The sequence below is a fragment of the Corythoichthys intestinalis genome, chromosome 16, assembly GCF_030265065.1.
Source record: "Corythoichthys intestinalis isolate RoL2023-P3 chromosome 16, ASM3026506v1, whole genome shotgun sequence".
Taxonomy (NCBI): domain Eukaryota; kingdom Metazoa; phylum Chordata; class Actinopteri; order Syngnathiformes; family Syngnathidae; genus Corythoichthys; species Corythoichthys intestinalis.
In genome coordinates this window covers 42,793,867-42,806,976 of record NC_080410.1, presented here as the reverse complement: position 1 = coordinate 42,806,976, position 13,110 = coordinate 42,793,867, and the positions used below count along the sequence as shown (strand labels likewise).

At 40.6% G+C, this 13,110-nt stretch overlaps 1 protein-coding gene across 2 annotated transcripts; it reads right to left on the bottom strand.

Annotated features, from left to right (window-relative positions):
- Positions 1-2,020: 2,020 nt before the first annotated feature.
- LOC130931651 (zinc finger protein 227-like) lies at positions 2,021-12,552 on the bottom strand. 2 transcript variants are annotated; one of them, XM_057860581.1, is made up of 5 exons: positions 12,513-12,552; positions 12,155-12,402; positions 12,014-12,092; positions 8,498-8,585; positions 2,021-4,258 (listed from the first exon to the last, which is right to left on the bottom strand). In XM_057860581.1, exons 2-5 carry the CDS (start codon positions 12,388-12,390, stop codon positions 3,612-3,614), a joined length of 1,050 nt encoding a protein of 349 aa, XP_057716564.1. In that variant the 5' UTR covers positions 12,391-12,402; positions 12,513-12,552; the 3' UTR covers positions 2,021-3,611. The 2 variants fall into 2 exon arrangements, with proteins under 2 accessions (XP_057716564.1, XP_057716563.1); XM_057860580.1 differs by having other exon boundaries at positions 2,041-4,258; positions 12,155-12,546.
- Between the last annotated feature and the right edge of the window lie 558 nt (positions 12,553-13,110).

Genomic DNA, 13,110 nt, shown 5'->3' with positions numbered 1-13,110 from the left:
TTACTTTGCAAGCAAAACAAATGAAGATATTACTATCAAAGCATTTGTAATTGCAATCTTTTTCAGGGAGAAGTTGAACATTATCTAACAGAATTTCCAATACTTTTGGCCAGCACTGTATTGTATACACGTGTTGTAGGTGACATTATTGAGATAAGAATGAAATTCACGCCATGCAACAATCAGGTGTCCTTTTGTTTTATTCATTAAAAAATGACAATAACAAAGTATTCATTTTAGTAATCATAAATGGACTAGTAGTAAAACTAACTTTTAATAGTAGGAAAACGTAACCAACATCACTCGTAGTGCAGCTTCATGCATTTTTCAATCGTATTGAGCATATTTTGTTGGAATACATAAAAATTGTATTATACGATTAGAAACCATCATTACTTAAATATAATGTGCATACAATTTTCTAAGTGTGTGTTACATTACGAATGAATAACACCAATAACCGACTCTTTAAAGTTAGAACGTGACTTTCACGTTAAACCAGAAATTTATTATAACTTGACAATAAACTTATTTTAGAGAAGTACCATAATTTTCGTTCAAAAAGCCGCTACTTTGTCCCCCTAATTTTGAATCCAGCGGTTTATAGTCCAGTGCGGTTTATGTATTTATTTGGGTAAATAGGCAACACTTTATTTGACAGCGGCGTCATAACACTGCCATAAGACTGAATGAAAATGAATGCTTATGACTGATGTCAGTAAGTGTCATCCGGCAAATTACGTCACTAACTCCATTTATGTCCAGCTCGGATCTTTTACATCCATTCAAAAGTGAGATAATTTGCTGGATGACACAAAATGACATCTGTTATAAGCATTCTTTAATGCTCATAGCAGTGTCATTTCATGGCGCTACTGTCAAATAAAGTGTTACCAAATAGCATAACTAACAATTAATGAAATAGCTGGAACAGCAACTGAAGAAATAATTAGCACAGAACATAAATTTTGATTGTTATTTACATCTAAAGTGCCACAATGCATGCTAGGAGGCATGTTGGACGACAACAGTGGTGGCAGCAGAGGTTGACGGTTTCCCTCAAGCGAGCTGTGATGGCCAAATGAAGCAGTGGTTCATGGTGGTTCATTTGGTCATATGACAGTCATATGATGCCATTGTCAAAGTGTTATCGGTTAATGTGTTGTAAATATCCCAGAAGACAGTGAGGACAGCAGCAGCTTATAGTCCAGTGCGTCTTATCTATGAACAAATGCCGTTTTCGTTTCACATTTGGTGGGTGGCGGCTTACAGTGTATCGCAGAAGTGAGTACACTCTTTGCATTTCTGCAGATATTTAAGTATATCTTTTCATGGGACAACACTGACAAAATGACACTTTGACACAATGAAAAGTTGTCTGTGTGCGGCTTATATAATAGAGTTAATTTATTTTCCCCTCAAAATATAGCCATTTGTATCTAAACCCCTGGCAACAAAAGTGAATAAACCCCTTAGAAACTACATCCCTAAATGTCCAAATTGAGTACTGCTTGTCATTTTCCCTCCAAAATGTCATGTGACTCGTTACAGGAGTGATGTCAGCATTGCTGCAGAGATTGAAGAGGTGAGGGGGGTCATTCCCACCACCATGCTTGACTGTAGGCATGACACACTTATCTTTGTACTCCTCACCTGGTCGCCGCCACACATGCTTGAGACCACCACAAATCAATCTTCATCTCATTAGATCATAGGACATGGTTCCAGTAATCCATGTGCTTTGTTGACGTCTTCAGCAAACTGTTTGCGGGCTTTCTTGTGTACCGTCTTCAGAGGAAGCTTCCTCCTGGGGTGACAGCCATGCACACCAATTTGATGTAGAGTACGGCGTATGGTCTGAGCACTAACAGGCTGACCCCCCCACCTCTTCAATCTCTGCAGGAATGCTGACAGCACTCCTGTAACGAGTCACATTACATTTCGGAGGGAAAATGACAAGCAGTACTCCATTTGGACATTTAGGGATGTACGTAGTTCCTATGCGGTGTACTCACTTTTGTTGCCAGGGATTTAGATATTAATGGCTTAGTTATTTTGAGGCGAAAATAAATTAACTATATTATATAAGCTGCACACAGACTACTTTTCATTGTGTTAAAGCAGGGGTGTCCAAACTTTTTGCAAAGGGGGCCAGATTTGGTGTGGTAAAAATGTGGGGGGCCGACCTTAGCTGACGTCCTTTACGTAGAACAATATATTTAAGCAAATTTTAGCAAGCCGTTCTGTGTGTCACATTTGCTTTACTATAGGGCTGCAGCTATCGAATATTTTAGTAGTCGATTAATCGATGGACTAGTTTGTTCGCGTAATCGGATAAGGAACATGAAAAATTAAAACACCTGAGCTGAGCCTCAAACGATATTAATTTTTTTTTTTTTTAAATGAGGATAACTTGGATAGAAAAAGTCTGCTAGCTTAAATGCTATAAAATGCTAAAGGTTTTTTTTTTTTTTTTTTTTTTTACAATGCTCTTAACTCATTCAGACACATATTCCCACAAAAAAACGGCTAAATATACCAACAAACTAAATTAAGAATGCATTAAAAAAACATTCGCTCAAACAAAAACTTAGCTTATGTTGGTCTTAACAAGGAGCAGTTGGATTCAGCCATGTAAAAAGATGCAGACCAGAGGGCATTGTATCCACCCTCATCAGTAAAATTAAATACACTTTTAAAATCAACCATTACAATGTCACTTCAATTAAACGAATACTCGAAGCAACAAAATTTAGTACGAATATTTTTTTCTGATCGAATACTCGAGTTAATCGATTAATCGTTGCAGCACTACTTTTTTTTTTTGATTAATAATTTCAACAATTTTGCAACTAGCCTTTGTGGCGTTCTCTTTCAACTCTCTGGCTTTTGCGAAATACTGCTGCTGTGAAATTAAACCAGCTTCCAGTTTCTTCAATTTCTCGCTACGTATCTACCCTGTAATCCTGTCGTACATGTCAGCGTGTCTTGTTTGGTAATATCGCCTCATATTGAGCTCTTTAAAAACAGCGACTGTCTCTTTACAAATGAGGCAGACACAGTCGTTGCGTATTTTAATGACGAAATAGTCCAGTTTCCACCTATCCCTGAAGCTCCAGTCGTTGCAGTCAACTTTTTTTTTTGTTGATTGTTGCCATTTTAGAAAATTGGGAGTAAAGGTTCACATGTGGTAATGTTGTTAAGAGTGCTGCTCCCTTTTAGTTGGTAAATGAGGAGCAGCATTTAGTGTGTAAGCTACTTCATATGCTTGTAGCAGTACTGCTGACCAATTTATTAAGTCAGTGTGCGGGCCAGACGTTATTGATTTTATGACAGAGGCTGGGGGCCGGATGAAATCTGACCACGGGCCGCATTTGGCCCCCGGGCCGGACTTTGAACATGTCTGTGTTAAAGTGTCATTTTGTTAGTGTTGTCCCATGAAAAGATATAAATATCTGCAGAAACGCGAGGGGTGTACTCACTTTTGTGATACACTGTATACGCAGGTGTGCCTTATAGTTTTAATATTACGGTATTATCGATACGCTCTGGTGTAATGTCATCACATACAACATACAAACAAACAAAAAGATCGTTCTTTTATTTCCGATTTACGTAAGACTGGGCACGGTGTTCGCCGACGTTTCGTTTAGATACGTTTCGCTCAGCGTGGCGTTACTTCCGTAGAGTTGCAAATCGGTCTCGAGGTGCACCAAGAGGTGTTTTTTCAGATTGCAGTTCTTTGTGAAGCCCTTGCCGCACTGCACGCACACAAAGGGCTTTTCTCCCGTGTGGGTGCGCTGGTGCATGTCCATGGTACACTTCTGGATGAAGCCCTTGCCGCAAATGGGACAGCGGTACGGCTTCTCCCCGGTGTGCGTGCGCTGGTGCGTGTACAGGTGGCCTTTCTGCGCGTACCTCTTCCCGCACAGCGTGCATCGGAAAGGCTTTTCTCCCGTGTGACTCCTCTGGTGGATTTCCAGCTGGCTGTAGCAGCGGAAACTCTTCCCGCACTGTAAGCAGCCGAACCTTTTGGCGGCGGGGGAAGTCCTGACGTGGTGCATCTTGCCGTTACGGTGCGAGTTGGTCGGGACCGCGCTTTTGTCGGTTTCGTGGTTTGCGTGCGCGAACTGCGGGTTGACGTTCGCGTCCCTCCTCTCGGGTTCGTTCAGGCTCACGAAGCAGTCGAGGACCACGGGAAGGTGGCGTTCGGGGACGGGTTTGTGGCGCTGGCTCGCATCTGGAATCTTCTGGGTGTCTGTTAATAAGGTGGACAAAGTTGGAACTGAAGCGTGGTGTAGTTGACAAAAAAGTAGTTCAATGTCTTAAAGTGCCTTTGACAGCAGAAAAAAAAAATCTTAAATAGCATTATGATGTGAATTAGAATCATATTTCGAGACGATTCGACTATATACAAAAACCTTGCAAAGCGCAGATGACGAGAAATTAGTCTTTTAATTAGCCGTTTTCGCCCCGCCTGTCAATATAGTGTCTAGCGTCCCCAGCTGGAGGATGATGTCGGCAGGGTCACGATTTCATCTGATTTAGAATTCAGCCCATTGAGGGGGAATTATTCTGAAAAAGGAAAATGTGACGAAGACAGCAGCAAAATGTCATTGTTTCAATCTCTCGACTCCAATATTTTTACAGGATATACTTTTAAGTATTTTTCCCCAATTGATAAATAAATGGAATGGTCATGACAAATGACAGTCTTGTGCTAAATGGAATATGAAATATTAAAAATGCATTTATTCAGTACGACATGGCAAAATGATTCCGTAATGGTCAAAACTACTGACTTCTTGCACCTCCCGAACCATATTTTATGCCACTGGAGTTAGTCCAGCTTTTGTCATTTCCATGCCCTGGCTTCGGAGAGCGTAAACAAACCAGGAGACGTGACAGCTAGCTGACATTCTAACCCGAACCGAATGGCGTTTCTAAGTTTTATTCTCACCTTTCGAAGCGAAAAATCACACAAAACTACCCCGGATCATTTCACACGGCGGTGGCGAGCAAGTTACAGCTCATCATTCCTCTGCTGCGGGAAGGAGAGCTCGTTTGCCAGAGAGCAGCTGGAGATGGACAAACCGGCCGACGTCGGAGGAGCGCATTGCTGCCTAAGCCCAACCCGATGATAGTGATCTATTGCCGGGCACACGAAGGCAGAGGAGGCTGCAAGTCTAGACTATATGGCAGGGGTGGGCAAACTATTCCATAAAGGGCCGCAGTGGGTGCGAGATTTTGTTCCAACCCATCATGCGGCGAGCCTTTCACCAATCTGGTGTCTTACAAGTGCAATCAGTTGATTGCAATCAGGTGCTTCTTGTTTCTGCTCAAACCTCATTAGTTTTAACCGTCTGTGCTGAATCAGTTGGAACAAAGACCAGGACCCACTGCGGCCCTCGAGGACCGTTTTGCCCACCCCTGCTATATGGAGGACCGCACGAGCATAAGCCGAGTACAGCGCTCTCCCTGCAGGCACACGAAGAGGACCAAGGGCGGTGTACGACAAGCTGCTGGTCATCGGCCGAGTGGCCTTCTCGGTGGACATGGAGCATTGTCAGCCACAAAATGCAAGCCACCTCCATATTAAAACATGCCATGATCCCAGTATTTCACATAATACAAAACACGATGGTTACTCACTTCTTCATTCACTTCCTCATAAGTCCCAATGTTCCCACAGTTGTCGGACTTGTTTTGGCCAATCTCTGCGGTGAACGGGAACTTTTTAAAAACCCAAAAAGGCTCACATACCTCTTCCGGGTGCAGCAACAAAACCCTGCAGCACTTGGCTGGCTCGAAAAATAAATTAATCCGCAAAATCAGCTGAATCCGCAGTCCATTTGCATGCTATAAAGCAGGGGTCATGAATTAAAAATCCTCTGGGTCCGAAATTAAAAAATTACAACAATCTCTGGTCCGGAAATATTATTAATACTTCTTTTTTTTCCAAAAAATACAAACGGATCTTTACGTGACCATGCTGATAATTACAACATTCAAAAATGTAAATAAAATATAAAAGATAAATTTATAGTAAGTAATAAATAATATTTAATAATAATTCATTAGTAATAAATAATGAAGCGATCATATTGAGCCCTTAATTCCGCTATTTTGTAAGAACGGATGGCAGAGTTCATAGGGAAACTTTGCGAAAAAGCTGCGTGCTTCGTTTCATAGTGCCTTTTCAAATGGCTGCTTTTTACAAGCGCTTCCGTTGTTCGGCCATTCCTTACTACGCGGCGAAACGTCTATACAACGCTCAGCACACTTGCGCAAGCATCTGCACGCATGCGCACATTGGTTAGAAGCGGCGAGTACTCACTATTTTTATTTTTATTTAGTTTTTTAGAACCTTTTTATTGCCTCAAAAATACTTTTTGCATGTATTACCCTCTCATACTTTTAACCATTGTGTTTTTTTGTGTTAGCTTTGAAGCAGTTGACCACATTAGTCACGTAGCGTATTTAAACCGTCCTTATTTGGTATAACTGCATTTAAGTATTTTCTTGAGGCATTTTTTTAGTACGTTCTGCCTGTATGCATAAAAAAAAAAACAAAAAAAAACAAAACAAGTTTAGCGCGCACAGTAGTACTTTGGGTGTCAAATTCGACTAATGTAGACGTTTCGCCGATGTAGCAAATTTTGGCAGAACACCATCTCTGAACAGATGAGGCAACAGATGAGGTCATGTGCTGCCGTCAGGTAAAATGAACAAAAATGTGTTGGTCTACTCCTCTTTAAACACTCAGTTTTCTGCATCAATCTTGCGTAGTTTTGAGCACGGCATTTGCTGTACCTTTTCGCCTCTTCCTCCAACTTCATTCGGCTCAGTTTTTGGCTGTCACTCCGCGGAGTCTGGAACGCGAGTGTGAGACATGCTTTTCTAAAAATAACTTTCAAATGTTTCACTCCCATTGGCTGGCTCACGCGCGTCACCGCTAAGGTTTTTGTTTGTTGCCTACCTCCACTCTGCAAACCCGCAGAAAAAAATGATTTTTGTTGTTGCAACGTGTATTAGTCCGGACAGCTTGAGATCCGGTCCAGACGGCTTGGGGGTCCGGAACCGGACCGAGGTCCGCGGTTCTGTGACCTCTGCTATAAAGCAATGCTGTACTGTGAGATTAGAGGTGTGCAAAATTTCCGATTCATAGATTATTCGCGATTCGGCCATGGAAGATTCGAGAACGATTCACAAACATCCAAATTCCGATTATTGAAATATGCCAAGTAAAGTGGAAGTACAACACACTCAGCGCGCCGCACGGTCTTCGGGACGCATGGAGGAACGGCGCGAGAGTAGCTAAACATCACACTTCTCATTACCCGGCCCCTCGGGTAATGCCAATGCTCAACTCACGGCTCTAGCTCAACTCATGCCACGAGATAAAAAAAACACAACAATATACCTGACTGCTGCCGAAAAGTTGCTACAAAGTACATCCACATAATGTTACGGTAGATATCATTTATATAGGACTAGATGCAGAATAGACTCTGTGGCGATTGCAGCACATGTAGAGAAAGCTAGATGCGGGCGTTAGTAAACGGCCGCCATCTTAAAGCAGTACACTTCCCTGCAAGGCTGTTGTAGCGAACCTAATTAACTTTTTATCTAAAATACTCCTAAATCGGTCAAATATTAACTTGAATATATCTTTAAAATAGTTTTAAAACTTTCACATGTCAAAAGTAGACAAAAGGGAAATTATGGAATAACGGGAGCAATTTTAACAACTGTAACGGTTGATTCACAACATTAAATTAATCGAATGTAGTTTAAAGCTGCTGATACAGAATGGGGACTGGAGTTTTTTTATTTACTGTTATTTTTGTATATTTGTTTACTGTTATAGGTTAAGTTGATACTGAAATAGTAGTTTGGTTTAGCCTGAGAGTATTTTTGAACAATTTTGGAACTAATGTACAAAACATAAAAAAAAAAAAAAAAAATTAAAAAGGAGGGGGGTGCATCAATAATCGTTTTATAATCGAATCGGAGCCTCTGAATCGTAATCGAATCGTTAGGTGCCCAAAGATTCCCAGCTCTATGTGAGATGGTGACCCGGGTGACATCACATTCGTATTCCTCCTCAATCCAGGAAGTCACTCATTTTAATGGCGCGGGATTCAAAAATTTGAATATATAAATCGATCGCTTCCACACACATGCAAGCAGTCCATTTTATTCAGGAGCATAAAATACCGCGTGAAATAGGAAATAAACATGCTTTTTGCTGTCATAGGCACTTTTAAATACAAGTGGTTAGAGCTGTCCGATATTATCGGGTAGCCAATAAAATTATTTTTAAATGATTTTTCATTGTTGGAATTGGGCCAATATGTACTAAGCACCTAAAGGGACATAGTTTAAATGTATTTCTGTCTATCTGATGGGCACCAGATTGTTTGCTTCTTGTTTATCAGTTAAAAAGTCACGATCAGACAACTCTACAAGTGAAGTTTATTCAAAGCGAACTCACTGTTGGTCCGATCCGGTTCTGGTTCGCTGTCGAACACCTCTGCGGGTTCCTCCTTTACCACCAACAGCTCAGTCTGCTCTGTTGGCAACTGAAGTGTAAGTGAAGAAATAGCACAATTATTGCACTGCACATCTCCACAGCATTAGAATTGGAGTCGTAGTCTTAAATTTTGGTACACGTACCATCAGTGGTACACGGGTTCTCTCTTGTGATCCGCAAATGATTGAATCAAATATTCAAAGCTTTTTAATCCAATCATTTATCAAGTACAGTGCCGTTGTATGTATAATGATATTCTTTTGTGTTACATTTGTGCTTTTTTGTGCTGTAAAAGGTTTAGTTTGTGCTGCTATCGTTTTTAGAGATATTTACAATTCTTTTATAGATCAATCTGAGGTCAACCAGCCTTCCATTTTGATTAAAAATGGCATTAAAAATGGTGTCAATCATTTATGATTCATTTGTGCTGTAATCGATTTTGAGATATTGGTAAATTAATTTGGAGTGATGATGTCACGCAGCCCCTCCGTCGCGGCTGACGGCACATACCAAGTCTATCAATTACAGAAGGGTGTCCCAAAAACTAGCGCAAACGTAATACAAACAAAAGGCATCCCTTTGGGTCGATTTTGTAGTAAATAGGGGGATTGATATATATTAATTTTGAGCGATGACGTGATTCGCAGACCCCCCATTTACTGCAAAATGGACCCGAAAGTGTGCCTTTCGTTTGTGCTACATTTGCGCTAGTTTTTGGGGCACCCCTCTGTTGTTGAGAGAGTTGGTACGCTCAGTCAGCCGCTATGGAGGGGCTGCGATTGACGTCATCACTCGAAATTATATCATGAAACGACAGCAGCACACACGAAAAATTTTACAGCACAAATGAGGCATAAACGATTGACACCATTTGTAGCCATTTCAAATCAAACTGGGGGGGCAGGTTGAACACAGATTGACGTAAAGAATTGTAAATATCTTAAAAACGATAGGAGAACAAACAAAACTTTTTACAGCACAAACGTAGCACAAACGATTGACATCATTTGTTATATAAATTTGCGTCTGATGGCAAACTTCATGGAGGTAAACAAAACACAAATACAGTGGTACCTCTATTTAAGAACGTCTCTACATACAGAATTTTCAGGTTCAGGCACGCCTCTATGAGAAAATATTGCCTCTTGTTAAGAAAGAATTTTCAAGATATGACAGGCAAAAATACAGTATGGCTGGTACTTGCAACTCTCAGAGTTCCCTGAACGTAACATACTTTTAGCTACTTTGCCATTGGCTATTGCTTAGCATCCAGTTGGCCAAGAGGGACCTCTATTGCAGTGTTTTTCAACCTTTTCTAAGTCATGGCATGTTTTTACATTGGAAAAAATCTCGCGGCACACCACAAACCAAAAATGTTCCAAAATTACTTTCTATACAGTATATTTAATTATAAAATAATTTATTTGTATTTATATGTACTCAGTGTGAAATTTGAGCCTGTTTAGATGACCACATAGCCCATAATATGCCATATCCTGGCAGGAATCTTTTTCAACAGCTCTCAGTCTTGCTCATTTATTTATTTATTTTTTAATAGCAGTTAGACTTGAAAAGCTCAGAATTATCAGACAGCGGGACTTTCGCAATGTTTTTAACTACGTCAGGGCCGAGCATCTCGCTGACAATGGCTTTGCAGGCAGTATTAGTGTCTCTGTCACAGTGTGGCACTTTTTGGATTTAGTAACAAGTTCAGCAACAAGGTAACTGGCTTTTAGGGTTTTCTCATTTATCTTTGTAGTTTTTCTCAAAAATGTTGCCTCTTTCTCTGTGTTTTCACGAAGCGAACAAAATACTCCATCGATTTGTTTTGAAGCGACGGGTGTTTCGTTTGGAGATGATGTTTAAGCTTGCGCTGTAGAAGAGCTGCTCGTGTCGCGTTCAAGAACAGCTCGGATTTCTAGCCATCAGCCACCTTGCTGTCCTCGACAATGTTTTAGAATAAAACACAGGGGATGGATTGACAGTTGAAAAACACTGCGTCATTGTATGTGTATTACAGCCGGGCGGTATACCGAAAATTTACCGTTACCGAAATTCTTCACGATGACCGACATAATTTTGACCATGTCTGTAAATTCGGTAATTTAAAAAAACAAAAAAATATAGTCTTTTCATCCCGCTTTGACTCTGCTTGTTCGGCTATGTTCATTCCCTTTTAAGAGAGCAGTCAGTGTGCATACGTATGAAGTCACGTGGTTATTAGGAACTCAAACAAACAGAAGCCCGGTAGGCTAAAGTTAGCGGCTATCGCTACAAGCAAATGTGATGGAGTCAGGCTTAAGGCAGCTTTGCCAAACTTTCACCAGACTCTTGGCGGCCTCCAAACAAGCTTTCACCCGCTTTCCTACCTGGTTCTCACGATTTCAGGAGAGGGTGCTTTCTACTGGTAGCCTGGCCACAGGCTAACGCTAGCAGCTAACACTACAAATGAACGTGATGGAGTCGGATAGCGGCTCTAACCTTGTCAAAACGGCTGAACTTAATGAGTGGATTGGGCACGGACCGCATCTAGCAATTACAATGTCACGTTATTTTGTATCTGTGTGTATGTGTGTGATTTCTTTGAATTTTTTATGGGGGTAAAGCATTCAGCATAAATTATAATGCAACAGTGAAGCCTATGATCGTTTAATAGCCACAGCTATTTTTCTGTATGTGCTTGCTTCATTCTGTGTCATTACTGCCATGATAAAATCTTAAATGTTTCATTAGCAAAGAGCAATATTGCTTTAATGTGTGTGTGTGTGTGTGTGTGTGTGTGTGTGTGTGTGTGCGTGTGTGTCTGTGTGAGGGGGTGCATGTTTGCGTGCATGTATTAAAAAATACTCTGGGGGGAAAAAAAAACTGAAAGCTTGAAGTAAACACTTGTGTTGAGTAATTATGTCACAGCAGCCATTAACAATAAGTTGTTTGAAGTGTACTGTTCAGCCATTTATAAATGTTCATACTTGAATTCTTATAGTTTACAAGAATTCTTCATATACTTAATGTTTTGACTGCATGTACAATTGTTTAAATAGATTAAATTGAAATCTGGCAAATAAATCAACGAGAAACAGTTAATTTGTATTTCACGCATTGATTCAGATTTTCAAATTATATAACAGTCGGCTTGGGCGAATTTATCGTCATTTATCATTATCGAGGTAAATCTGCGCAATTTACCGTGATACGTACTTTAGACCATATCGCCCAGCCCTAAGTTGTGTATGCGTGTATCCCAGCAACCTCTTCATTCACCCTCGTGTTCTGGCCACTGTATTCTATTCTGATCGCTTCCAGCCCCTCCCAGTTGAAATGGATTGGACGTCTATAGATGTCAATAGGTGTTTTCAATAGCAACTTCCCTGTTTTACCATCTACCACAACACATACTCTGCGACCTGGGTTGACATTGAATGAGTTAAGCTCGTGATAACTTTCGAATAGCTGTCCACTGTGGTGTATTCCACAAACCTGGGCTGGGAGATGTTGCTCGTCTTGGAGCAAAGTGCTAGTTTCAGGTGAAGAGCTCATCTTCTCCCATGCACAGTCACTAGGGTGGAAACAATGGTGGATTAGAAACACAAAAAGGAGCTGAGGGAAGCACAGGCCTACCTTTTTGAAGGAGGTCTTGCTCTGTCAGGCTCCAGCACGACGCTTTCTAACCCTTCTCGGACGTCCTGCTGCCTGCCCCGTTGCGCCATATGCAGCAAAGTCTCCATCAGATGCAGCTTCTCGGTCAGAGAAGCGATTTCGTTCCGCCCACGGGTGATCTCGATTTTCAGCATCTTTGACTCGATGTCCACCAGTTTGCCGATTTCAGTCACGGCCGCTTTGGATAACGCGTCCATGATGGACACCAGCTGTGTTTGGAAGCAGAAGGTCGTCATCATTCGTCTGTATTAAGGATTTGCACGTAGGATAAGGTGAATTTTAAATAAGGGACACAAGAAGATGTGTTTGGTTTCTCCACCTTGCGAAGTTGAAGTGACTATGCTACGCCCGGATGTACTACTGTCCTCCAGCGGCCGGAGGAGATTGTACACGCTAATGTTCACTTTTTGTGAAAATACTTTTTTTTTTTTTTTTTTTTTTTTTACATGACGTTAAAGTGACATTTTGTCAAACATGTTTAACCTTAATGCATTAAAAACGTAGAATCATTAGAATGTGATTGAAATTGTTATAGGAAGTGGTTAAAAGCACTTTGCATTTTGGCGGTAAATCTTGTTCACTATTACAAGTCACCTAAAAAAAGATACATTCATTATTTTTTTCACCAACATTTTTTTTTTAATTATACAAATTCGATTCCAGAAGTGATAAACTCGTTTTCGTACCTGCGTCGAATTTTCTTTTTTTTTTTTTTTTTTTTTTTTTTTTTTAACAAACAAACGGCATTCAAAAATGCCGGCAAACGGCATTTCTTTCTTTTTTTTTTTTTTTTAACAAACAAACGGCATTCAAGAATCAACATCCAGTAAAATATGATAGATTGAGCATTATTACTAAACAAGAAAGGAAACAAAAAGGACTTTCTAATTATTTTGGAACGATTTTACAACTCGCAA

What these genes read in the sequence shown, in the direction of transcription:
- LOC130931651 (XM_057860580.1), bottom strand. Translation starts at nt 12,432, where the DNA reads ATGATGACGACCTTCTGCTTCCAAACACAGCTGGTGTCCATCATGGAC. An exon ending in AGCAACATCTCCCAGCCCAG is followed by an intron (nt 8,586 to 12,013) that starts GTTTGTGGAATA and finishes CTTACACTTCAG; the next exon opens with TTGCCAACAGAGCAGACTGA. An exon ending in AGAACCGGATCGGACCAACA is followed by an intron (nt 4,259 to 8,497) that starts GTGAGTTCGCTT and finishes CCTTATTAACAG; the next exon opens with ACACCCAGAAGATTCCAGAT.